At 47.4% G+C, this 25,346-nt stretch overlaps 2 protein-coding genes across 6 annotated transcripts in view; one reads left to right on the top strand and one right to left on the bottom strand.

The window, feature by feature from the left end:
- The window catches only part of KIF1C (kinesin family member 1C), a 48,590-nt gene extending 43,209 nt beyond the window's left edge, over positions 1–5,381 (bottom strand). Inside the window, exons 1-2 of one of the 5 annotated variants that reach the window (XM_042477308.1) lie at positions 5,262–5,380; positions 4,213–4,333 (exon numbers count right to left, since the gene is read on the bottom strand). The gene's annotated coding sequence lies outside the window, so the exon portion shown is untranslated. Of the gene's footprint in view, positions 1–356; positions 367–4,212; positions 4,334–4,519; positions 4,681–5,261 lie in introns of those variants that run through there. The other 4 variants (XM_042477311.1, XM_042477313.1, XM_042477309.1 and 1 more) reach the window with 4 other exon arrangements.
- A 3,801-nt stretch (positions 5,382–9,182) lies between these two features.
- Positions 9,183–25,346, top strand: part of INCA1 (inhibitor of CDK, cyclin A1 interacting protein 1) — a 24,573-nt gene continuing 8,409 nt past the window's right edge. The window contains exons 1-5 of the mRNA XM_042473931.1: positions 9,183–9,528; positions 10,973–11,095; positions 15,618–15,716; positions 16,507–16,549; positions 23,832–24,049. Of these exons, the coding sequence (XP_042329865.1) occupies positions 11,055–11,095; positions 15,618–15,716; positions 16,507–16,549; positions 23,832–24,049 (401 nt within the window). The 5' untranslated portion in view covers positions 9,183–9,528; positions 10,973–11,054. The remainder of the gene's footprint in view (positions 9,529–10,972; positions 11,096–15,617; positions 15,717–16,506; positions 16,550–23,831; positions 24,050–25,346) is intronic.

Genomic DNA, 25,346 nt, shown 5'->3' with positions numbered 1-25,346 from the left:
TTATTATGGCCTCCACATCTCAATTAAGCCGCCATCAGTCAATGTTTTCCCGACCGCAGAGCTGTGGAGGGAAGTCCATGAGCTCCTCTGCAGCGACGGCCAGCGCTGGCCACGGAAGAAGCCGGCAGAGCCAAAGACTCCGGCATTTTCGACGCAAAGAAAGCAAAAGTCACAGACCCAGATTTTTAAACAAAATAATGAAAATCGGAGTTTGATGGAGCCAAGGGGAAAGTGGGACCCAAACAAACAGGGGAAGGGTGAGGACATGAGCAAAGCCAAACAATGAACTCCGCCTGGCCTGAAGGACCACAGACCAAGGAAAGGTCTCGTGAGCAGGACTGGCAGGAGGAAGCCAAGGAGGAGGAGAAGCTGGGTCAAGGCGCCTGGGACACTGGCCTGCTGTCGTGTTCGCAGTGTGCAAACACAAAAGGGCACACCCAGCAGTTATGGCGAGAGGAGGACAAAACCTCCCAGGCTGGAAAGGCATCTTGGAAGCCCAGCAAGAACCTCTGGGGCAGGGTGTCCAAAGCTATGTTTTCCTTGGTCAAACTGGAAAGCCGAGCCCAAGAGAGCCTGAGAAGGACAAGCGAGATAGTCAGGGGGCAGATCAATTCCCCTGGGAAGAAAATGTGCAAGGTTTTGGCTCTTTGGCTAGAGAGCAGCTCCAGAGAGGTGTGTAAAATGATGCAGGGAGAAGAGGAGGCAGCAGGTGACAAGGAGGCTCTTCTCTCCCTGCCTCTCATACTTCTGGAACCCAAAGGACTTGCCATCCACTGGAGAAGAACAGCAGGAGAGGAAGGATCAGTTGGACTGGAGGGCCCTTGCGGTCTCTTCCAACTCGATGATTCTATGAGAGGCTAAAATGACGGACCTCTTCCTACAGAGTGCAGTTGGAACTGTGGAACAAGGGGATGGCTGGCAACTTGGACAGTGCTAAAAGAAGGAATCAGACAAATATATGGTGGGGGGAGTGGAGCAATACCATCATGGCTACTGGGCTACTGGTCAAGGAGGTCAAACAGAGCCTCCAGTCATGGATGCAGTGTACCTTCTGGTCTGATCCAGCAAGGGCAGATTAAGGCTGTTGTGAGCCTGGAAATCAGGGGCCCTTCTGTATGTAAGTCTGAAGTGGCGATGCAGAAATGAAGCAAATACATTAATAAATACTAAATGAAATAACAGGCATCCCTCAGTTAACAAAGCTTCTGACAAGGAAGCTCTTTTTTAACCCTTTTCTACTTTGTAGTTGGGACTTTTTAAGCATGATCTGCATTGGGAGGATGAGAAAGGACTGGAGAAACACAGCCCTCCAGTGCTAGATTTCAGTAGCAGTTCATTTGCTGTAAATAATGCAATAATGCTTGAGTTGCAAGAGTGGGATTCTCCATTTGCCAACCATACTAGCAGAAGCTTTCCTGAACCTTGGTCTCTTTGCATCTGAGGAAGTAAACTGGAGCCCAAGAAAAGATGGGTCTTGATGAGTCTCCAAAGTGCTACAAGATTCCTTTATATCCTTTTATGCTGAAACAGCTTAACACAACCATGCCTTTGAATACTGTTCCTATTGATAGTTATTGTTAATGCTAATCAAGTTATGTCTGTTATCGCTATTGATACTTTATATTGTACTGCTAACCTTTAGTAGGGCCAACACCTCCACCACCACCACCATTATCCCCACCTTGGTCCTAACTGCAAAACACAGAGGTCTCTCTGTTGGAAGCCTTCCCCACTCCCCTCTGCAAGTCTCATCTATTAGCAAGCTCCCAAAGAGAAGGTGGCTGCCATGGGGCAATCCTGACCCAATTGCTCTTAATGAACCAGATCCTGGGCTGGGAGAACCGGCTAGAGAGGGAAAAGATTGCAAGATTGGAGGGAGAGAAGATGGATGAACTTGTTCTTGCATTCCCAAGAACAAAAGAGGTTTCTATGTTCAGCTGCGTGAGCAAAATCTTTTTTAAGACGGGGTGTGAACCATTTGGCTTGCCTAGAGCAGGCTCCTCCAAACCCTGGGCCCTCCGGAGGGGTCGGACTGCGACTCCCAGAATCCCCTAGCCAGCACTAGAGCCTTTCTGGCTAAGTGCCTGCGACATTTGATCAGCTGTTGGACCTCAAACAGGAGTCATGCCAGACGGATCAGGAGGGTTTGCTCTTAAACAAGCCAAGGCACAGCGAAAGGCTCACCAAGAAACAAAGAGGGGCCACAAATTGGGAGGAGGGCAGGCAAGAGGCGCCACTCATCCGCCACAAAACAGCCGCTATCCAAAAGCTCCAACCAGCTGGAGGCTGAATTGCAAGGATTTTTCTTCCCAAATGTAAGGAACGGTCAAAGGGTCGCAGGCGCTGCCCACATCCCACACCTCTTTGAGAGAAGGTAAAGGGTTTCAAAGCCAGGGGTCACTTCAGTCCAGGTAGGGGTGGCCACACTCTGCTGCAGCCAGTCGGTCCAAGCAATCCAGACAACAGTGCACTACAGAGAGAACATGGGAAAAGATGACAACAAGAAAGTGGGGTGAGGAAGATGCCCCCTCAAACATCTCTCAGGAGGCTCCTACCTGCCAGGAGGTTGGACTAGCTGGCCCTTGGAGTCCTTTCCAGCTCTATGGCTGTACGCCTGTGACTCCTGGTGCCCCAAGGAAGACAAGTGGGGAGAGGGTCAACATGGAAGACAGCTTATGGAGTGGACTAGAGGACTTCCAGGGTACCTTCCAGTGCTCTTGCTCCATGCTTCTACAATGAGAATCACTTTCAGTCCAGAGCTACTAAGTAAGGTGTTGGAGTGGAGTTCCCAAGAGATCCTTCCCAAAACTCAAAGTCTCCCAAGAAACATAAAGACAGGCAGGTAGGATGGGGTCCATTTCCTAGCGGAGGAAAGTCCACAACCATCTGTGAAGCCCACCAACAAACACAAGTGCGTCCTCTCACCTTTCTCCCCAAAGGCAGTAGACAAGGAATAGCACCCAGCCAGACTCTCACCTGAACAAATGAGGCTCTGAGTTTAGGGGAAAGGAATGCCTTGCCTTGTCTACCATTTCCTTGAAATGACATTATAGGGGCTGGCTCCCAATACGATTTAAAGTGAATTGCTGGTTGGTTTGAAACCGGTTCCGGTCATACATTGATCGATTTCTGTCGTGATAACGTGAGGCAAACTCAAAAAAACTGTTTTTTTCCAGACACTAGGAGTCTTATCAGCCAGCTATCAAGCAAGCCGTCCCCACCGACAAAGGCCAGGCCTCACAGTCACCCGAAACCCCATCATGATGATGATGATGATGATGATGAATAACACCCTTTCCCCCAAAACATCAAACATATATAATCAGAGGCGGATGATAAAACTATAAAATGCTAAAATATTAAAATGACTAAAAGCCTCCACGGTTTTTCCATGAAATGTAAGAGAGAGGGAGGTAGAAAGAGGTCAGTTCCTTAAAGGGGGGGGGGGATCCATGACTATCTGTGAAGCCCCTCCACCAACCCTTCCCCCCCAAACCTGTCCTCTCACCTTTCTGCCAAAGGCTACAGACACAGAATTGCACCTGCCAGGCTCTCACCTGAATGGATGAAGCTCCCATTGCAGGGACAAGGATCCGCTCTGGGAAGGCCTAGCCTTGCCTGCCATTTCCTTGAAGTGGCATTTGAGGAGTCTTGTCAGCCCCCTCCCCACCGACAAAGGCTGGGCCTGACTGTCACTCAAAATCCCAACCACCACCACCACCACCACCATCATATATTGAATCATGCCCTTTCCGCCAACGAGCGCAACATCAAACATACATACAGCCAGCCCTCCTCATCCACGGGCTTTTCATTCACAATGTGATCCTCCACTTGAACATATCCCAAAACATACATTCCCAACATCAAACCTTGATTTTGCCGTTTTGGACCAGGGGCACCATTTCACCAACTGTCCTGATGAAGAAGCCCATGGAGCTTCAAAAGCTTGCAACAAGCGTACAATAAAGGTATCACTGGTGGATTTTTGATTGCGTTTAGTGGGACTTGGGCATCTACTGATTTCGTTCTCCAGGGGGGATCCTGGAAGCAAAGCCCAGCAGATCCCAAGGGCCCACTGTCCCATGAGACACAAGCCTATCAAATGCCAAACTGCTCTCAAGTAACATCCCAGTCCAGTGGGGTCCCCTATGGATACCCAAACCCATGGATGCTCCAGTCCCAGGAAAGTGGATGGCAGATGAAGAGTACCTCCCTTAGGGCCACATCAAGAGAGGCCTTTCAGTGCTTTCCAGCCATGGCGGCTCTTGAATCCGTGGATGGAGACTAAAGGCCAGATGGGTCTCCTTTGGCGAACAAAACCTCCCCAACTCTGGAAAGAAATGATGAATGCATTGGAAAACCTCCACAAACCAGCCACTCCTAACAACAGCAACAGCAACAATAATAATATTCATCCCTCCCCCCCCCTTTTATGGATTGAGGTGGGGGACAACAACAACAACAACAACAACTGAGAAATAAACAAGGCCAGTGAAAAGCCAGAAGGACATGTTACCTGTTGGAGGAGGAGGAGGAGAAGCCTGGCTGGGCCAGGGCTGTCCGCAGTGAGCCCCTTGCGGTGGTGTCCCATGCTGTGGGGCTGGGACGGGGGCAGGACATGTCCTCCTCCTCCTCCTCCCAGAGTCCTCTGGCCGCTCTGCTGTCCAGCAGCAGCCCCTGCAAGCAGGACAGAGGCAGATGCTTCAGGGACAGCTCACTGGCCTAAAAATAGCCTCCAACAAGACACAGGCCTCCTCGGCTTCTGATCTGGGCAACCCTGCAGCAACCCCACAAGCCACTCCAAAGCCCCGCCACACTCTCTCAGCCTCAGATGAGCTTTCTGTCTTTCTGTGTCTCTGGCCTTTAGCCCTAAGGCTCTCAGCAGAGGAAACGCCAAGGCTGCCAGAAGATCATGGGAAGGAGAGACCCAGAGAGAAAGGGGCCCAGGGTTCGAGTCCCCGCCCTTGGCGATAAGGCACACTCTCTCAGCCTCAGGGCAGAGGGCGGCTGTAGGGCAGGCCCAGTCTGGAGGAAGGAAGCAAGCCCCGGCCGAGGGGGGGCGGGCAGCGGAGAGGCCTCCAGCCCCGCCAAGGCCCCAAGGGGGAGATCCCGGCCGGGCTCCCTCTGGGGAGAGAGAGGCCGCTCCAGGCAGGCAGGCCCCCTCCCTGAGCCCCTGCGCCCCAAATCTGCTCCTCTTTCGGGGCCCAGGGCTGAAAGAGACCCTCCCCCCCCCGAAGAGAAGCCTCCCCCGCCCGCACCTTCCACTCCGCGGCTTGCCTTCGCCTTCGCCTCCTCGGAGGGGGTCTTCCCCCCTCTTCTCTGGGGAGGGGGGGGCTGGAGAGGTCCCGAGCCCGGATTCCCCGGGAAGGGAGGGGGAGGGGAGGGGGAGGGGCAGGACGTCGCCAGAGCCGAGTCCGGGAAGGACAGGCCTGGCCCCGCCCCCAAGGAGGGAGGGGGAGCGCTTAAAAGGGCAACGCCACAGGCCCCAGTGGGCCTCCCCGATCCTCCTCTTCCGCCATGCAGGAAAGCAGCCCCAGTTGGCAGGTGGCCCTCCAGGCCCTCCTCATCGGAGCTTGACTCCATTGTTCTGGCTCTTGTTCTCTGGAGCAGCAGAAAAAAGGCTCGCTCGCTCCCTCCCTCCGCAGGAGTATTTCAGCAGGGCTCTCATGTCACCCCTGAAGCTTCTCTTCTCCAGGCTGAGTAGTCTCTCCCCAGATTAAGGCCCTTCCTTCACCCACCAACTGATGGCCCTGGCTTCTGAGAAAGGCCTTGGGCCTCTGCTCCAGGTCCCCCAGAAAGAAGGCAGGCAAAGAGGGTCAGCGCCTCTGGGGAGCCACTCCGTTTAGTGGCCGAATTCAGAGCCATGCTAGTCTGCAGGATCAGTGCAGAGAGAGGTCTTGGAGCACCTTTGAGCCAGACTCTATGTGAAAGAAAGAAGTTGGCAGCATTGCCTTTCTTCCTGAGATGTAGATTTGGCTACTCAGATTTGGGGACATCCTAAAAGAAAGGACAGGACGAAAGCCCATGCTGCCCCCCTTTTCTTGCATTGAGTCTCAAGGGGCTACAATGTCCTCAGTTTAGTGGCTGTTGGCTGCCTCTAGCAGCCCCTGGCCACCCTAAGGCCTGGCATGGCTTCTTTCTTGGTTTGCAAGACCTGAGCAGGGCTTATTTGGCAGCGGTCAAACAAGGGTCATCGGACATCTGTGTGTCCATTTGATCTGGGGAATTGGCACACTTGCTCTACTGTGGTTGGCTTTCACTTATGGCAGCCCTCTGAATGGGAGATGTCCAAGGTCTTGCAAACCAAGGAAAACCCCATGATAGGCCTTAGGGTGGCCAGAAGCTGGAGGCACACAACCACCACCACCACCACAACAACAACAACACCTGTGATGCTTGAAAAGACATCCCTCCTGTTTGTTGCATCTATATTTCCAAAGAGCAGCAGGAAGCCCCTGCTTTTATCCTCCCAACAACCCTGCAAGGTAGGATTAGGCTGAGAGGTTGTGGCTGGCTCCCAAATTCACCCAGGGAGCCCCATGGATGCTGAGATGCACCCTCCACTCTGCAATGCGGTGGGGGGAGGTTAGACTAGGTAGCCCTTGGGATCTCTTGTTCCGACTCTATTGTATTCCACAAGGCCTGCCTTGTCCTTAAAACTGGTGCTTAGAAACTAAATACAATAGAGTTAAAACCTACAATAAGTCAGCATTACAGTGGAAGTAATCCATCGATAACATAAAGATTGCTGTTGGGGGGAGGAAGGAAGAAATAGGGAGTCAGTTGATAAGTTAATTATCCTTTAATTATAAACGAAGGGGTTTTCAGAGGAAAGATTTCCTATTCCCACATTAACTTTAGTGCATCTCTCTGGAGCACTTCCATCAGCGACAACATGGGAAGCTGCCTCCTTCTCTCTCCACGGAAAGCAAAGGCAGGCATACAGCCCAAAAGATAAAACTGCAGCATCTGCACTGTAGAAATAAGGCTAAGGGAGGCTGAAGACTTCTCAGACCACGGATTCCACAGCATGGAGCTACAGCACTTAAAGTGGTGTCAGACTGCATTATTTGAAGAGTGCAGATATACACTCAGTGTTGGTAAAATACTCTGCAGGGTTTTGCGTTTTGCAGAACCCTTTTTATGGGGCAAGAGGGTAACAAGAGGGGGAAATGTCTCTCACTATTTTGGAAGCCCCTGTCTGTTGGTCACACCAGCCCACCACAGCCATCCGTCTTTGGAGAATTTGGTATGTGTGTATGTATGTGTGGACTATGGGAAAGGCCACATCTCCCCATCTCAGCCTGCCTGGGTTTTGTGGTCTTCAGGGAAAGGCTTCCCACCGCCCGCCATCACAGGGACATTTCATGAGAAGGCTTCTCACATTGTGTGAGAAGGCTTGTGTGGCAAATTGAACAAAACCAGTTGGCTCCAAATGCATTTGGAAAAAGCCACAGTTTGGCTTCGGGCCGCAATGACACTGGCATTGGTGAATGCCCAAACTATGGTCAAGGGGGCAGCTGTGACTTGCTGCATAACAACATCAAAAGTGCTTTGTGGTCCTCACAAATAAAAGATCCTTTCAGGACCTCTATATGGGCCTTACAGAAAAAAGAAAGCCCAATTCAATCCCAGATCCATGTTGGGGTGATAACATCATCATCATCATCATCATCCCCCCAAGTTGGGACCCAACTTTTGTTAGACTAACCAACTAGCTGGCTTTGGTAGTGTGAAGTCAAAGGCTTTCATGGCCGGCATCCATAGTTTTTTGTGGGTTTTTCAGGCTATGTGGCCATGTTCTAGAAGAGTTTATTCCTGACGTTTCGCCTTTTGACGTCTCCCATCGTCAAAAGACGCCAGCCACAGATAGAGGTGAAACGTCCAGAATAAACTCTTCTAGAACATGGCCACATAGCCCAAAAAACCCACAAAAAAGTATGGCTTTGGTAGCTTCACATGTTTCTTCATCAGGGGAAGGATAGATGGTAAAAAGCACGCAGGGGAAAGAGTGTGCCATTGCTATGGTTGTGCCGTCTACCAACTTGTGACGGTTGTGTAGGAAGCGTAGGAGTAAAGTGAGCTGGCGCACCTCTTAAGCTAAGTGGCAATAAAATGGAGACAATAAAGCAAGTTTGCCAAGATTAGCAACATCACAAACTCTGCAAAGTAACTTCTGCCAATTTCCAGCCAGATCCCCACAATGCACAGTCTGTCCCAGGGAGGCAATGCACAATGCTCCTGGGCCTCTAAAGGAAGAAGCTGCAGATGCATAAAGGAGAGATGTATTAATCCCTCTGATGATTAACCTTTTTCTCTGCAAAAGGGGAACTGAATCTTTGTGCCTCTTGGATATGACCAAAGTGTTGGACTTCTCACCAAAGTAGCACTTCGTTTCCCCTTCTTCATTGTGGGTCACCACAATTCCCACAAAATGTGAAGATGCTGCTATCACTCAAGTTTGTCACAAATTGGGGACAACATCAGAGCCAGGTGGCTGGTTGTGTTACAGCTAAGAAAGGGAAGGCAGGAAAGCCTCCTTCGCGTGTCCTCTGAGCAAGCTGACCATGGCAGGAAACAGACGGACGATGCAACGCAAGGCTTGGCACCCACAGAAAATGCCACTGTTTTGGGCTGGAAAATGCCATTCACTCGGGGAGTGGCCGGGAAATGGCCTCAGGAAGCAATGGGGAACTGAGGGAACAGGGCCTCCCTCTTCCCTTATGTTCCTGAGTCTCCAAGGACAAAGCAGCCACAACAGCCGCACAAATGCGTGCGTTTTGTGTTTGTTTGGCAGGCCCAACAAACGACAAATCCCAGGATTCTATGGGATGGAGCCATGACAGTTAAAGCAGTGTCAAAGTGCATTAATTCTACAGTGTAGATGGTGCCAGGGAGAGAGATGTTTAGTTAACCCTGCTACCTCTACATTCACACTGGAGAAATAATCTGGTTTGGCACTGCTTTTCAGCATCCTGGCTCAAGGCTATGGAATTCTGGGAGTTGGAGTTTGTTGTGGGCCCAGAGCGGAGCTTTGCTCCACTCTGGGCCCCACAACAAACTCCAGCTCCCAGAATTCCATAGCCTTGAGCCAGGACAGTTAAAGCGGTGCCAAACCGGGTTATTTCTCCAGTGTGGATGCAGCCAAAGTGGATCCATTATTCGCCCCTTGAGCCCCTGACAGAACATTTTATTGGTCCCAGTCCCTCTCAAGTTCCCCCTATCAGTTTTCCTAAATGTTCCTCATTTAAATCCCTAATTATGTCCTCTCATCACTAATTCCCCTCCCCCTCCTTCACGTTCCTCCTATCGTTGATTAATTTCCCTAATTACCTTTCTCCCTTTAGTCCCTAATTATTTTTCCCCATCTATTTCCCCTACAATCTGTTGTGCTTTTAGTCTCCCTTCCCCACAAAAAGCACCTTCTCTGCTTGCATTTAATCTTGCGATTTGTTTGTGAGGTAATTTAGGAAAATCTGTGAGGAAAAATCTTATCTGTGAGGAGAATCTGACCACCAAAAAAAGGTTAAAATGGAGGGTTTCTGTTATATCTGAATTCTGGGGGGAAAGGAGGAACATTTCACCACAAAATACAGCCACCCATATCAAGGGTCTATGGGAGAGGGATAGCTATTTGTTTAAAACACACACACACACACACACAATTTATTTCACACAAACATGTAGTTTAACACACTGGGGCTAATTTTGGCATTAAAAAGAGATTAAAGCGCATTTAAAGCATCCTACAAATAAAGCGATAATAATAATAATAATAATAACTGTATTCTGCTTTTTCACTAAAGAATCAAAGTGGATTCCAACAGTATAAAATAACACAGCATACAATTAAAATTACAATTAAAAGAATTAATCCCAAAACCTATGGCGCGTAATTTCACAAATTATTATCACACGCAATTGTGCCAATAAAGTGATATCAGAAATGTATTGTCACTGAATTCCCGAAAGTAAAAAGATGCTCATGAATGCTTCTTAGTGAGCACTTTAATGGTGGGTTTTGTTGTGTCACGGCGTGTGAAATCGTTTTGCGTAATTGCATGATTTCTCTGGGATATTCACGGGATAAACTCCCGATCTCCTTTGTGTGATAAACTCCACAATCATTCACTGCCATTTCCAAGAGTTAGAAGGCATCCTCTATAAGTCAGTCACATTAGGAGAAATACCACAGAAAGGACAACCGTGGATGAGGGAATTTATGAAGAAAAACTGATATCATTAGTCAGTATTTTACACACACCCCTTTCATTTTGTTTATGGGAAACAAAGAAGATCCTTTCATGAGGCAAGAGAGAGGCGACATGACAAAGCAGGACCCAAAATGGCTTCTCTTTTAAAATGGCGGCAGTGGTGTCATGGAGGAAATTTTTGTTCCATTGAGGGGATGGTAGAAGTTGATATTTATTGGGATTTCATCATGAAATTTAATAGGATTCCCAACAACAACTCAAGGCCACTCCACACTCTAGTTATTTATTTAAATACTCTTTATTTTTAATTGGTATTTAATTGACCATCATGCAGAATAAAAATGGCATATTTAAGTAAATGTTTTGACATTCTTCAAAATTAGTGCTGTACTAACAGGATACCATATTTACTTGTGTTTTTAAACAACTTACTGTTGTTGCTGTTTGTTAGTTTATTATGCTTTAATAATTGGGAGCCACCTTTTGTCCCATATTGGGGAGAATGGCAAGATTTACATGTATAAATAAATAAATATGGACATAAAGGCCTGGCCTTCATAGCTCAGTTTTAACTTGCTTTAAATGTGCTGAAAGAGGAGAAGTGTTGTGTCACTTACATTGTGTAACAAAACAGCAACTTAAACATCCCTAAACAACAAATTGTCAAATGGAAGGTGGGGAGTTGTCTTGTGAAGCATGTGGCCTGTTTCTATGAATATACTGTGTGATAGAGGACTGTTCTTTATTTATTTTAGGCTCACAGAAGAATTAACACAAAATAAGAGGTGTGAAGTGTGAGTCAACAGCAAGAGATCTGGACAGCAGGCCTGTCGAATTATGGAAGGAGAAAAAGATGCTTCTCTGATGCCCTTTGTAAAGTAGGTCTTTTCCATTCACTACGACAGAGAAAAGTTGGGTATATTATTTCCCCCCTTTTTTAAATAAGAAGAAAAGAACTGTCTTTGCAGCTGTATAAGAATCACTGCCTGCCATCAGGGATTCCTAAATATTGTGGGGTCACAGACCCTTGTGCAAATCCAATTAAATCTATGGTCACTGGGCAGCAGGCCTGTCGAATTATGGAAGGAGAAAAAGATGCACATACACAATTTTTGCAAAAACAAATACATTACAGCACTGGAAACAGGTTTCTTTCACATGGATTAGTCTGGTAAGAAAGCATTAGCCACAAAATCTTGCAAAGACTGTATGTTTCCTGTGGTTCTGTGCCACCAAGTTGACAGTGGCTTTTGGTGCTGCATAAAAATGAGACCGAGAGATAAATCAAAATAAACAGATGAGAGATGGCTAAGAGATCCTGTTCTTCACAAGCTGCTCAAGTCTTACACAGTCAGCAGCCATTGCTTCACTGAATAAGCTTTAAAAAGAAGTAGCAAATTTCTCTTTCTTGCATCCCTTCCTCGAACAATGCCTTGCATTCTTAAGGTCAGAGCATTCAGAACTGAGAGTCACCTTACTGAAAACAACTGGATTTCGCTTTCATAACTTGCCTTTTGTGGCTAAAAATTGTTTCCCTGTCCAAGCGCCACCAGTTTCAAAGGTTTCTTGTGCATACTTTTGGAGATTGCCGCTTCTTCCACTGTCTCAGGTCACTTAGCAGAAAAAGAGAGAACTGCTGCCCTATTTGCAGTGATTTCTAATTGCAAGCATGAAGGCCCATCACAATGCCCCAAAATATGGTGTTTAACTTGGGGGTCCAATGGACCTCTCTCTAGGGGATCTATGACAGGTCACTATAGGGTCCATTAACTGCCTGCAAGTTTAGACAGATGGATTATCAATAGATAGATAATTTCCTCCCTGTTACCTAGGATTTTTCCTGTCACAGTGCATTTTAAGCTATGTATGCATTCATCTTTTTAAGGGAAGTAGGATGCAAGAAAGAGAAATTTGCTACTTCTTTTTAAAGATTATTCAGTGAAGTAATTGCGTCCCATTTTCAAGAAGTCCCACTTGCAAAATTGTAAAGTACTGACATTTTTGGTTGATTTGCTTTTTTGCAGCTGCTGTTGCCTTTTTTTTTTTTTTAAGCAAGGAACAGAAGTGATATAACAGCAATTGTCAAAGTGTAAAACACTCCCGTTTGGTGTAGTGATGTGAGCGCTGGACCCTGGAGGTTAGGATTTGACTCTTCGCTTGGCCATGGAAACCCACTGGGTGACGTTGGCCAGGTCACACTCTCTCAGCCTCAGAGGACAGCAAAGGCAAATGCCCTCGGATGAAACTGTGCTGAGGAAATCTGTGACAGATTCACCTTAGGGTTGCCATAGGTAGGGAACGACTTGAAGGCAGACAACAACAACGACATGATGACCATAGGCAAAAGTTACCAGCAGGTGGCAGAGATAAACTGAACTGAAAGATGTGAAATTCGTAACAGCTCACAGAATGCTAGAGATGGAAGAGACCCCAAGGGCAATCCAGTGCAACCCTATTCTGCCATGCAGGAAGACCCCATCATCACAGCCCTCCCTGGGACAGATGGCCCTCCAGATCCGGTTTAAAAACCGGCAGCAGGGTCTTCCTGTGTTGAACAGCTCTTACTGTCAGAAAATCCCTCCTAATGTTGAGGCGGAAACTCTTTTCCTGTCATTTTAATCCACTGTCTGTGCCTGAGCAACATCACGTCTAAATGACAACGGTTTGTAATGAGGAAGGGCACATAAGCTAGGAGAGGCTGCAGCAGTGTGCTTTGCCTGAGCCCCTGGGAAGGGCAAGATGTGGCCCTCTCCTCTCCCTTCTCTTGAGTTATTGGACTGCTACTTGTACTTTCGCACTTTGTGCTCAGTCTTCAGCAACTGAGGCCTGGTGCATACCTGTCTCTAAGTCCAGGCTGTAGGCGCCCAGTTTCCCTTCAGAGGGACACTGCAGCAGCCAAGCCACACGGCGTCCCCCCGGACCAAAAAGAACCTGGAAAAAACAGGGTCTTTTGCCGTGCGGGAACAATGTCATCAGTGTGCCATTGGCGCACTGTGACACGTCCATGATGCAAGTGCAACACCTGGAGGTGTGGACGTGTCGCCGCACCTGCGTTGTGAACGTAAAAATGGCGCTGTCCATACATGTTCGGGTTCGGGAGCGTGTGGATGCTGTGTGCTCCGGAACCCTAAAATTGGCTCCAGGGGTCTCTTCCAACTCTATCATTCTATGATTCTATGAACGCAACTTTTGCATTGCGGTGGTTCTTCATAGAAATGTTTTCTCCATGTCTTGTATTAAATCTGCACAGCACAGTGTCCAACTCCATGTACATTTAGAGGACTTTGACTACACCAGAAAAACCGAGAGCAAGGGAAAGCTAACTGTTTTTAAGATGACTAGAACAGTCTAGAAATGTTCCAGGTGGGAGTAAGAACACATTGTAAACAAGGAGCCAAATGACAGGTCAAAATGGCTACTACGCAAGACGAAAAAGAAAGTGTTATGGATTTTAAGAGAAGCCTTTGTGTGAGATGCCAGCCAAGCTATTTCTAGGAAACAAACGTAAGACTCCTTTGTTCACAGAGAGAATCCTTGTTGGCAGTGCATTTCCGCCTCAGGAGGCAGCAAATAGAGTTCTGTTGAGACGGTTCTCTAGGTTTTCCTCCTTTTTCATAGTAGAGGTTTGCCTCTATAACCCTGAAACAATTCATTCAAAACTCATTGTCAAGGTCCTGTTCCCTTTCTTCCATTAACTTCTTGTGCTGTAAAAAGGCCTGGGGAGAGCCAGGACAACACAGACATCAACAAAGCCACACCATCTTTATATGCCACAGAGATTGACTATTCATTTGTTCGCCTCAAAGAACAGTGGGAGCAGGCAGGAAACTGGCAGAGGGAGAAGGAAAGCCAGAACCCATCTTCTGAGCAAGACGTTACTTCCGAAAAGTCTTCCTTCTAGGTCTCTTTAAACATCTGCTAGAGTACTCTTTGCATGACTTACTTGGTGTTATTAAATTTTATAGCCCATTGCTAAATACAAGGCCTGGGAGGATAATTCCCAATATAGATGAGCCTGCTGGGCAAAACTGCTTCTCAGCCTCTGATGGCTATACCTGAAAGATGGTCTGCTCATGTTCGGCAAATCTGTTTCCTAAGGTGAAGTTGGCAGCATTCTGTGTGTCAGCTGCTCTCTTCCTAGAAGTCGAAATGACTAGACTGAGGCTATCCTCCTATTTGGTGAGATGACAGGATTCACTGGAAAAGATGGCCATCCTTGGGAAAGCGGAAGGCAGCAGGGAAAGAGCAGGGCCATGGCTGCCTGCAGTTTCAGGAATTAGAGAGAGGTCCCTGGCTGCTCCTCCTGTCATTTTAGTTCCTGTAAATTTAGCAAGGGAAATCCATTGAAAGAGTCCCTTAAAAAAGGAACATGTTCTCTACTAGTAGCTTGCTGAAATGTAGAGGGAGGGTTTATTGCCTATGCTGAAGACAGCTCTCTTGCAATGCTGATCAGGCAACCAAAGAGGACTGTCCTCTTTCCTTGCCAGTCATTCTGTTAATGACTTTCTCTTTGGTTTGCAGTTAATTTGAATGTTGGACATTGCTACATTTTCTCAATGGTTTTCCGTGACATTTGTGATATCGGTTTATCTGTTTCTTATATGTGATTACTTTCTCAGTCTAAAAGAGCATACTTCAAATGCTTGTTATTGCGATATGGCTTCAAGCTGACTCTGATGTCCTTCTCCTAGGTTTTTCTTAGCAGCATGTTTTCCAGAGGAGGCATGCCACCATTGTCTTCATCTGAAGCTGTGAGAGACTTGCCCAAGGTTCCCCAGTGAGTTTCCAGGGCTGAGAAGGGATTTGAACCTTGGTCTGCCAAAATTCCTAGTCCAAGCATTATACCACGTTGGCTGCCAGGAAAAATGCCCTCCCAGGAGGTTGGTCATTGCCTTACGAATATGAGGCTGAGGTGGGTCAGCCAGCGGTTCAAATCCTGGTTTCCTCAGATTTCTGTTGCAGCACTCAGACCTCTTCACTACTCTGGCTCCCTCAAATAGCGCTTAGTATGAAGCAAAAGGGTTTTGCCAAACGTTTAGTCAGAAAGGAACATCAGGAGGCCCTGTGTTTCCTGGCCAGCTTCTCTGGGCCCAAAGTACAGCCTGATTGGCAGCTGATGGGTTGGGAACCTTAAAAGTCTTACGTTTGTGGCTCCTAGTCACTGCTGAAGTCAAGAGGGCCTGAGTAGTTACGAGCAACTTTTCATCCTGCTGTAAACAGATCAGAGCACAACTCATGTGGTTTGGATCCAGTCCTTTGGTTCCACAGCTGTTGAACTCCATCACTCCCGGAGGGAGCTGTCAGTGGCTGAGCACTGTGGCTTGGTTTAGAATGTAAATGAAATCTCCGTGTTGGACCTTGCATACATCTAATTCACATTGGCTTCATCTCCTTTCCAAGGCAGTCCAAGATGGTCAGCAGGCTCCCTCCAGAGGCAGTGGCTCCCAACTCTGACTATTCCAATCGCGAATTTTGGGACTGGCTCAGCCAGCAGCCCAGGTAAGTTGTGTTGCCACCACACCCTGCGGCCAAAGTACAGACCAGGCCAGCAGGGATCTTTTTCTCTTCATGTCCTTTTCCGTTCTAAAGTCCGTCTAAAAGCAGCAGATGGTTTATGGCAGGTTACAATTGCCCTCAGTGCAGCCTTCCCTGACTTCCTTTCCAATTAGGAACCATTCTGTTTCTCCAGATTCTGTTCTTACAGTAGCCTCTTGCCCTGAGTACAAGTTATGCATCAGGACAATCAAATGTAGTGGTGGTGCACCCAATTCTTTAAGTCATCCACAGCTTTTTGTGATCTATGCAGTGAAAGGCTTGCTATAATCTATCAAGCTCTCTCAAACCTTACTTAAGGTCTGTGTATATACCTCTGTTCCTTCGCTGCATCTACAAAACTAGGTGCTAGTAAATAGAATCTCATCAACCTAAAAATAGAAAAATAATTCCTAAATCATAAGACTATTAAAAATGGAGTTTGTTGACTGCTGAAATTGCAGGGCTAAAACTGTCAAAATGAAGGGTGCTAGGCATCAGTTGTCTACATGGTTCCTTGGCCATCAGAAACATGTGCATAGGCAAAACACTCAAATGTGTCCCAAATGTACCCAACATTTAGACCAGTTAAGAATGTTATTTAGCAGAATTTAGAATATGTACAATTACATCTAATATGTGGATGTCGAGTGTCTGTGACTCAGAAAAGCATTCTCCATCCCAGGTACAGATTTGATATATGCTACATGTTTAAGTGAAAAAGAATGGTAGTTAGCTGAGTACTTTTATCTTTCAGCTCCTGTTGGATGGAAGAATACCGCGAGGCACCAGTCCTGCTGGTAGGTTTTTAATGGATGGCATTAAATTTGCTTTTCTCCTGCAAAACTAATGCCTCATGTAAAAATAGGAAAATGTAAATTCTGTACCGTGTGTCTCCGTGTCTCTCTGTGTGCATTTCTCTGCAAGCCTCATTTGCTTTATGGAACCTGACATCTTTTGAAGCGTGAAGTGAGTGTGTCACATGTTTGTGAAAAGAGGGAAGATTATTATTTTGCCTGGAGATTTTTACTAGGCTTCAGGCCAATTGCCCAGGGAAAGAGATCATAACACTTTATGCAAGTAGAATGGGTGTTTTAATGCCATTTTCTATTTCCCTCACTCTTAGGAGGGCTGCACACTGCTAAGAAAATCAGGAAATGGCATTTAAAAAGCAGACATGTGTCTCTGGAAAGACCATCCGTTGGTGCCCACCTGTTGCTACTGTGCCAGTGTCACATGCTGCCCACACACTGCCCACGCATGGAAGTAGACAAAGAACTCGCAAGGGGAAGGATGCGCTCTGCACGCCCACACACCATGCCTGACAATAACACCATGCGTCCCTCACCTCACTGGCACAGCCTGGCCATGCTGGCTCTGGGGTTCAGGGATGTGCAGTCCAAAAAGAGGTAACATTTCCAAGCGTAGTGTCACACGTCTGGGTATGTTCTGTTCCACCACTTTTATCTTTTGTACTAGCTGTATATGCTGCCCTTTACCAGAGTAGTGGGTTTTTAGCAGACCTTGCTCTGGGCCTTTCCTCTGGCATAAATCAGATGTGAACCATGTTTAATTGGGGAATTAATTGCAATTTGCAAGAGCTTTGTGCCAGGTTGGAGATGAGGTGCCTTTCTCCCTCTCCCTGCCTTTTCTGCCTTCCACTAGCTGTGGATAATCAATGTATTTATGGATTTTCTTCAAAGTCAGAATAGTTTTCCTGGATTGCCACTCCTCCCTCCCCCTTAAAAGAAATGAATTCTCTTGCAGAGAAGCAGGTGGATCTTGTATTTTAATACTTTTCTGAGCTGAGAAAGATGCCTGGAGCTGTTTTGGGTTTTTCCCTCCTCATTTTGTCCCTCCAGCTACATTATTTTCTGCCTTTCAGCCCGGTGCAGAACTTCAGGGGTTGTGATTTTCCCGCATTTAGCTGACTGATGGTTGCTAATTAGGGATGAGTGGAGCTGAGCTCCTTAGGCTGAGCAGGGCTAACAGTTTAGTGAATGCATGGAGGACCCCTTGCCCCAAAACAGGACCTGTCCAAAGGGACGGCGGCAGAGGTCTCCTGTCAGGGAGTTGAGTCATGCAGCCACCACCTGCGTCCCCTGCAAGTGCTCACAATAGACACCAAACTATCACAGCCAACTTGGCTAAGGATGATAAGGGTTGGAGTCCAAGTTGAGGAAGGCTAGTAGGCACCCTGACTTTACAGGTATGTGGGAAGGATGCAGGGGAGATAAGTGAAACTTAGTTGTGGGGAGCGTCACATAGAGGGGGGGAGAGGTATACCCCTCCATCTTCCATGTTCAGAAAGGAAAGCCAAAGAAATGGGGGAGTAGGGTAAGGACAGTGAAGTCCTTGTTGTTATATGCCTTCAAGCCATTTCCTTTTTTCTTTTTTTTTTCATGCAACAGTTGAATTTTTTTATTTAACATGTACACATTGTGGCAAAAAACAGAACTAGTAGTCAATTCTTTTGAATGACATCACTGCCTGAAGCCCCACCTTACTGTTACCATTTTTTTTTCCACTTTATTGTTTTAACTTTAGCATAATGACATGATTATTTACATTAATAACCCATGTGTGTTACATATTGTTCTCTTAATACATAACATTTATAGTTTCCAATTTATCTTGCGTAATTGTTAAACACAATTTTCCCATAATTATATATAATCCAATACATCAGATTTACATATACTGTTTTTGTATATTATGGTTTTCTCTTTATTCTTTTACCGCGGCCTTTGTTTATCAGAAACCTCTGTAGCAACTGTTTTTAACATGTGTCCCAGAATGGTTTTTATTCGGCAGCTCCCTGGTGTCGAATGTTTGTGCTTGTAACAAATATTGTAAATTTCTTTTTTTCAAAAGTCAAACGTTTGTTTTCATCACCATTAGCAGATCTTCAGTCATTTTCCATTCCATTTCCATGCTGGCTGTACATTTAGCTGGTGTCCACTCCTGTATTTCATAGCAGTTAGGTCGACGAAGTATTCCTTGGAGCTGATCTCCACTTTGCTTCAATCAGTGGTAATACGTTTATTTGTAAATCTAAAACACATGTCCTAATCTGGAGAAGGCTGGAGTTGTGGATATCATCGGAAAATATATGTGTATCCTTCCTTGTCTTTATTCAGATAGGGTCCAACACACATCTGTGTAAAAGTCATGTTTCGTTAAGACCATTTCGAAAAAACACTTGGGAGTTTCTGTTCCCCTGGGTTAATCGTTGATCGGTTTTTGCTTCGGGAGTGCCTATCTCTCCTTTGGTTTGGAATTTTACCCACCCATGAGACACATCCCACCAATTATGACTCTATCCCATTTGTGTTTTTTCCGAATACACTATTTATTTTTTTCAAAAAGAACACTTTTTTTTCAAGTGAGACAGATATCACATACTAAGAAGCAAGTGCAAGTTCTTGGGTTGTTGCAATTTTTCAATCGTATATAACAAACCATTCCGTCTTCAATCTTACCATGAATTCTGAGCTTCATTATGTATATTATTCACATAAACCGCCCACCCCTACTCCCTCCTTTTGAGTTTTATCTAATGAAATAAAATAATTGTCCGAGTCTAAGGATTTCTTAGAAGTTTGTTGCTTCATTGTTGTCGGAATTTTCGTTTCTTGTATACACCCGATATGTTCAACGATTTATTTTGTCTCCCAAAGAATGGGCAACTGAATCTCTTACTTGGTGTATTTTATCAAATCCTCTAACATTGGAGGGATGCCAATTTTTTAAATTCCCATGTTTGATATACTCGCCTACTTCTCCCTCTGTAATTGTCTCTTTGGGAGCCTGTCTGCCCAGACCCTTAGTGTCCACTTTGTCCCTGTGTCCTCTTTCCTCTGTTTTTTTAGTATCAACTTCTCAATTCCGGTAGTTTTAGAAGTCTTTTCTTACTTGTGCCCTCCTGTGCTTTTGTTTTTCTTTTGTCTAGGATTTTTGCCTGCAAAATTCTCGTAGCGTTGTTACCAAAGTAACAAATCCCTCTGTCTCTGTTTGAATGTAAATACAAACGATAACTACGCCCTCAATCCTTTCCCCCAACCTGAACCTTATGTTGGTTTTTTGTTAATTCTGCTGTGAGGAACTTATAATCTTGCCTCAGTCTGCGAAATTTGGTTCTGGCAGAATCTTTATAAAATTTTTGACTTTCTTATAAGCGCATAACTAAAACTATGTCTCTGATAGAACATTGTTTGACAAAGTCCTGTTGTTCTTAATCTTGCATTTGTAAAACATACAACTATGTCTCATCTGCTAATTTATTTCTCCTTGGACATATGTCGAAGTTTAATATCCGGAATGCCTTTTCTATTTTTGTTGGTGTCCACAAATTCGATCTATCAGATATATTAAACGGGTTGCTATCCTCTGGAATTATATGGTTCAGTGAGTTGTTTGCCCCTCAGCTTATCCAGGTAACCACCCCTCGATTTTTATACATTTTTTTACCTAGGTTTCCCTATATCTGCAATTCCTGTATAGGCAGCCGACTTTGGTGTGCCTGACTCTTGGTTTTGTTGCCTTTCTCAAAGCGTTCTCTGGCCTTATTCCTCAAGTTTCCTCTTGTTTTTGTGTTATCATTGGTCGACTTCTTAATGTCTTAGCTTCTGGGTGCTCTCCTCTGAGTGGCGGTTATTTGGGAGGGGGTCCAGTAGTTATTTATGGGTGCCAGGTCTCTGTCGCGAGCGTGGGTGCGGCGTGCTCTGCGTCTGCTAGTCTCTGGTGTTGAGTTGTTGCCGGCAGGGTGCCTCCTGTGTTGATCCTCCTTCGGTAAAGGAGTATTGGAAATTGCGCGGAAGGCCGGTGGTGTGGGATTGGTGTGGAGTGTGGGATGGGTGGGAAGTGGGCCGGTTCTGGGGGGGGCGGTGGTAGGGAGGTGCGAGGAGGATTCTCGGAGGTGGGGTGGGCCCGGTGAGGGGTAGGGGGTACGAGGGTAGTGGACCGTGAAATAAGAATCGGGGGGGTGGTGGGGGACGAAGGGACAGGGGGCGTTGGGGGGTGCCGCGGCGTTCGGTTGGGTGGGCGGGAGACAGCCGATGGAACTGGGGGCGGTGACCGGAAGGGCAAGAAGGGTCAGCGAAGGGAAAAAAAGAGCGCCAGCGGCTGCCCGGCACGGTGGGCGGAAGAGCGCCGAGGGGGGTGGCGGAACCCGATGAAAACCGGTCGGGAAGCCGAAACAAGAAATCCGGGGGGAGGGTGCGGAGCACGAAAAAGGCGGAAGCGGGGAATGAGGGCGGCAGCCGCCCGGGACCACGGTACGGGGTAGGGGGGGCCGGGGGGGGGGGGGGAGGCTGGGGCGCAACCCGAAGCCAGGGGGGGGCCCTGCGGGGGCGGGTCGGCGGCGAGGCCGGATGCGCGGAGGGAACAAGGAACGACCAGGAAACTGAGGGAGCCACAAAAGGAAAGGAGAGCGCGCAGGGAGGCAGAAGAGAAGGGGGGGGGCCTCGGCGAAAGCAGTCAAGCGACTAAGTCAGGCTAAGCAAGGCCCTCAGAAGGGCAACAGGCATGGCAGGACCCAGACACAGTGGGGGGCGAGGGGTGGGAAAGAACGGAAAGCGGAAATGTACAACGGACCGAGGGGAGCACCCCCAACAGGGCGGGCGTCGGGCGGGTGCAAGGGTCCCACCCGCCCCGCGCTGCGGAAGCAAGGGGGGAGGGGAAGGGAAAAGGGGAACCACGGGGGACCCGCACGGACGTCGGCGCCTATCGGACAGGGGCAAAGATCCCTGGGCATCGAAGTAACTTCTGCCGAGCCGTAGGTGCCGTTGTGGGAGAAAAGGTGAAGGATTCCACCAACGGCGGCTTGTAACTTCAAACGGCCGCGGCAACAGGTTGGTGGGGGTGGGGCTCGTGTGGGCGTGTGGGGGGGGCTGGCGGGGGGGGGGGGTGGTGTGGTTCGGGTGGTGTTGGGGGCTGGTTATGCCGGGCGGCGTGACCCGCTGCCCCGCCCAACTGCCGCCGAGCGTCGACGCCGAGGAGCGCGGGTGGTGTGTCCGGGGCTTTATGGCCTCTCTCCCGCGCCCTCCCAAACTGGCCGCCGAGCGGTGCCGCCAGGTGAGCGCGGGGGTGGTCCGGCGGGCTTATGGCTCCGCCCTCCGCGCCCCTCCCAACTGCCGCCGAGCGGTGGCCGCCGAGGGGGTGAGGCGCGGGTGGTTTTCCGGGGCTTTATAGGCCTCTCGTCCGCTGCCCCTCCCCAACTGCCGCCGAGTGGTGCCGCCGAGGTCGCCTTCAAGTCATTTCCCTCTATGGCACCCTATCACAGGGTTCTCTGGGGCTGAGAGGTGTGACTTGCACAGGGTTACCCAATGGATTTCCATGGGCTGAGAGGTGAATCGAACCTTGGTCCCCGAGTTGTAGTCCAAGCAGAAACCAGATGACCATGCGGGCTCTCGGTACTGATCTTAGACGATCAATAATATTTGTGGCTGAAATAATTTTTTGAGGGCCTGTTTTCTCCCACACAAGTCCAAATGCTTTGGTTTTATTTCTTAGATATTGATATGCCTCAGTGCCCCCTCTTCTTCCCACTCGCTGCTGGCGTCTGGCACCCATAAGGCCATGCAGAGGCACATCATGTCAAGCTCTCCCAGGATGAGATGTTTCCTGCACAAATGGGCATTTGAGAAGAATCTACTGTTCAGGGGCATATATCAACATTATTTATTATTATTTTAGATTTCTAGGACAAACACAGATGTGTCACATCAGACTTTCTTCTTTCCAAAAGGAGTCCTCACCTTTCTTTCTCTTATATGGGAGGGGTAAATAGAAAAGTACGTCCAGTTTGGCAGTGTTTGTTATCCCATAATGGGTGCCGCTGGGGTTGCGGACCAGACCAGGTGACATCCTAAGGTTGGGGGGGATGATACCATTGCTCCCCAAACGCCGCCTTTGGGCAGAAAGGGGCCGTGGCGTTCACCTGCAGCCCTTTAAAATACTGAAGAGATGGGGTGCGTCGTGGGGTAGGCTCGGTGGCAGGAGAAAGAGAGGCCCCAGAATTTTAAAAACAATTTAAACCATTAAAACAATTTTTTAAAATTCAAACATGATTTTAATTTTTATTTAAAAACAACACATCTTACCAAGAGTTGGCTTTAAACCCCATGACATGTAAACACACTTAGGCTGTGCATACGATATTTGCAATTTAGAGGTAATTTTTAAAATTTTGCTAGCTTTTAAATCAAAACTTTTGTTGTTACAGTCAATGATATAGGGAATTGTCAATTTGAAGGGTTAAAACACAGCACACAGGGAAAGGCTTAGATGTGTGTTGTGTGTTTGGCCATGAGACCTTCAGCAGAGTGGCAAGGCGATCTAGCACAGCTTGAAGCTCATTGTGTCAAGGACCTTCAATGTCCAAGTGCACGTAGCCATGGATGATGAAACATGTGTCTGGATGCAGAGGAGACACATGGCATGGCTACACACCTGAAACTCACTGGGTTTGGGAGACCACATGGTCTGGAGACTATATAAGCCCAGGGGTTGCAAGGGTGATGTGGTTGAAGTAGGAGTTGGATTGGTATGTTGTGGAGTTTGAGAGATCTAGTTTTGTATTATAGCACTGTGAAAAAAGAGCACTTTGGAAGACTTTTGTTTCTCTGGTGGTTTAATCAGAAGAAGCTACGGCATCGGTTTTGCTGTGTGTCCCTGGAGGTTCCTGCATTGCTGCAGTTCCTGGAAGACATCCAGTTGCTGTCATCTCAACTTGGACTTTGGAGCCACCGCTTCGGCTTCTGGAAATTGCCAGCTCTGCTCCAAGGGTCTGATTTAACCCAGGACTCGTTGGCGTTGCTGACAAGTTGTTGGACCCCAGCAGTTGCGCTGACGGAATTACGATTTACAAGTAACATAGTACAAAAAAACAATTCTAAGAATTCCTGCATGGTCTGCTAGGGGAGGAGGTCAGTGGGGATGTGAAACACCAGAGGAGGACGCACCAGGTGATGCCAATCCACTGACACCCATCACCACATCAGCACCCACCTCCTGTGGCTATCAAACCCAACTGCGTACTGTATGAATCCATGCCTGGCTCTTGTCTTCTTTCCTCCCCAGACCTCTGGCCCAGTGGTGCAAAATGACTGGGTGGCGATGGGGAGGCAGCCGGCTCTCTTCCTGGCCGACAGTGGTGCCAACGCTCCAGAAGCTCCCTCCCCCAAGGAGCTCTGCAGGGGGAAGAAAAAGGGGCTCAAAAGGAGGAGTTTGAGAATGTCAGAGCCTTGTCAGTTTTGTACATCTGGAGAGCTGAAGAGAAGACAGAGCAGCATTGATGAGTAGGTACCTTTAGTAACGAATGGGAAAATAGGACCCAGGTGTCCTGCACAAACACACCTCACAATCACACTCCTACAGAATTACATTGGAAAGGCAGCCCAGAGGCCATCCATCTACATCAGCCTTGCAGGAAGTTCCCAAGAGTGGGCCATCCAACCGTGTTTTAAATCTCCATTGCGCCTGAGTAAGAAGTCGGGGCCTCAAATGAAATGCCAGCTTACATGGCAAATGCAAGTTGGTAGTTTTTCAGATGCCACAATTTTCTTTGTTCCTTTTCTGCAATGCTAAAATGGATACCCCATCTCACCCAGTCCCTGATCTGAATCGTTTATGGCCCTCTTCTCTATCCCTCCCTTGCTCTGCCTACAGATGTTGCAGCATCAGGATCATGCTTGTTATTCCAGGGTAATACATATTGTGTGATCACTCTCAACCCACAATTGCTCGGGGTTTAGCTACAGAGGGGCAAATGTGTTGGAATATTGGTTCTTCCTTGAAGACTTGTCAGAAAACTCAGGAAGGAGAAGCAAGATTAGTTTAGTCTTGCGCAGGATCCCCACAGCAAAAGAGTGAGCAAGCAGGAACAAAAAATAGTTGAACTAGCTCCACACCTTTCTCCAGCCACCCAATGTCCCCAATAAAAGAAACACAGCACTTGGTTAAAAGTGAAAAAAAGAAAATAGTTTACTTACAAAATCATGTGTACAAACCAGTAACACAGGCAGCTTCATGTTGCAGGAAAAATTCAGGTAGAAAAAACAGTCTCCATGCATCTCAAAGAAAGTTAGTCCCAGCATGCGGTCCATCTCCACTTGGGAGATGCTGCTCAGTCAGCAAGCTAGTAAGGTAATGGCGATGGGGTCTTCTTCACCCAAGACACAAGAAAGGTAAAAAGTGTCCTCATGGTAAACATGAAATGATAGTGGAAGTGAGGAGGGGTTTGTTAGTAAGCAATAAAAACTACCATTGACATGCACTCCTAGAAAAAGATCTTGGCCTAAAAAAACCATAGAGATATAGTACTAGAAAGACTTGGCATGCGAAGTTGGCTATATCCCAACACACCCTTCTCAACTGAGCATGCACCCAACCAAACCCATCTTGACTCGTCAGGTTCTCGAAACCATCTCGGGTAATGGTTTGGTCAAAAAGGTCAGCTGTCATGCCGGTAGTCGGACAGTAGGTCATCATTGATCACGGCCCTTTCTGCGTCAGGTCGCGCACATAATGTGCCTTGATATCACGGAATTACTCATCATTTTCTCCACATCACCGATACATCTTTAGTGTTGCCAG

Source organism: Sceloporus undulatus, chromosome 6 (genome assembly GCF_019175285.1).
Source record: "Sceloporus undulatus isolate JIND9_A2432 ecotype Alabama chromosome 6, SceUnd_v1.1, whole genome shotgun sequence".
Classification (NCBI taxonomy): domain Eukaryota; kingdom Metazoa; phylum Chordata; class Lepidosauria; order Squamata; family Phrynosomatidae; genus Sceloporus; species Sceloporus undulatus.
Note: the sequence above shows the minus strand (reverse complement) of the source record. Positions and strands in the feature narration are given on the sequence as shown.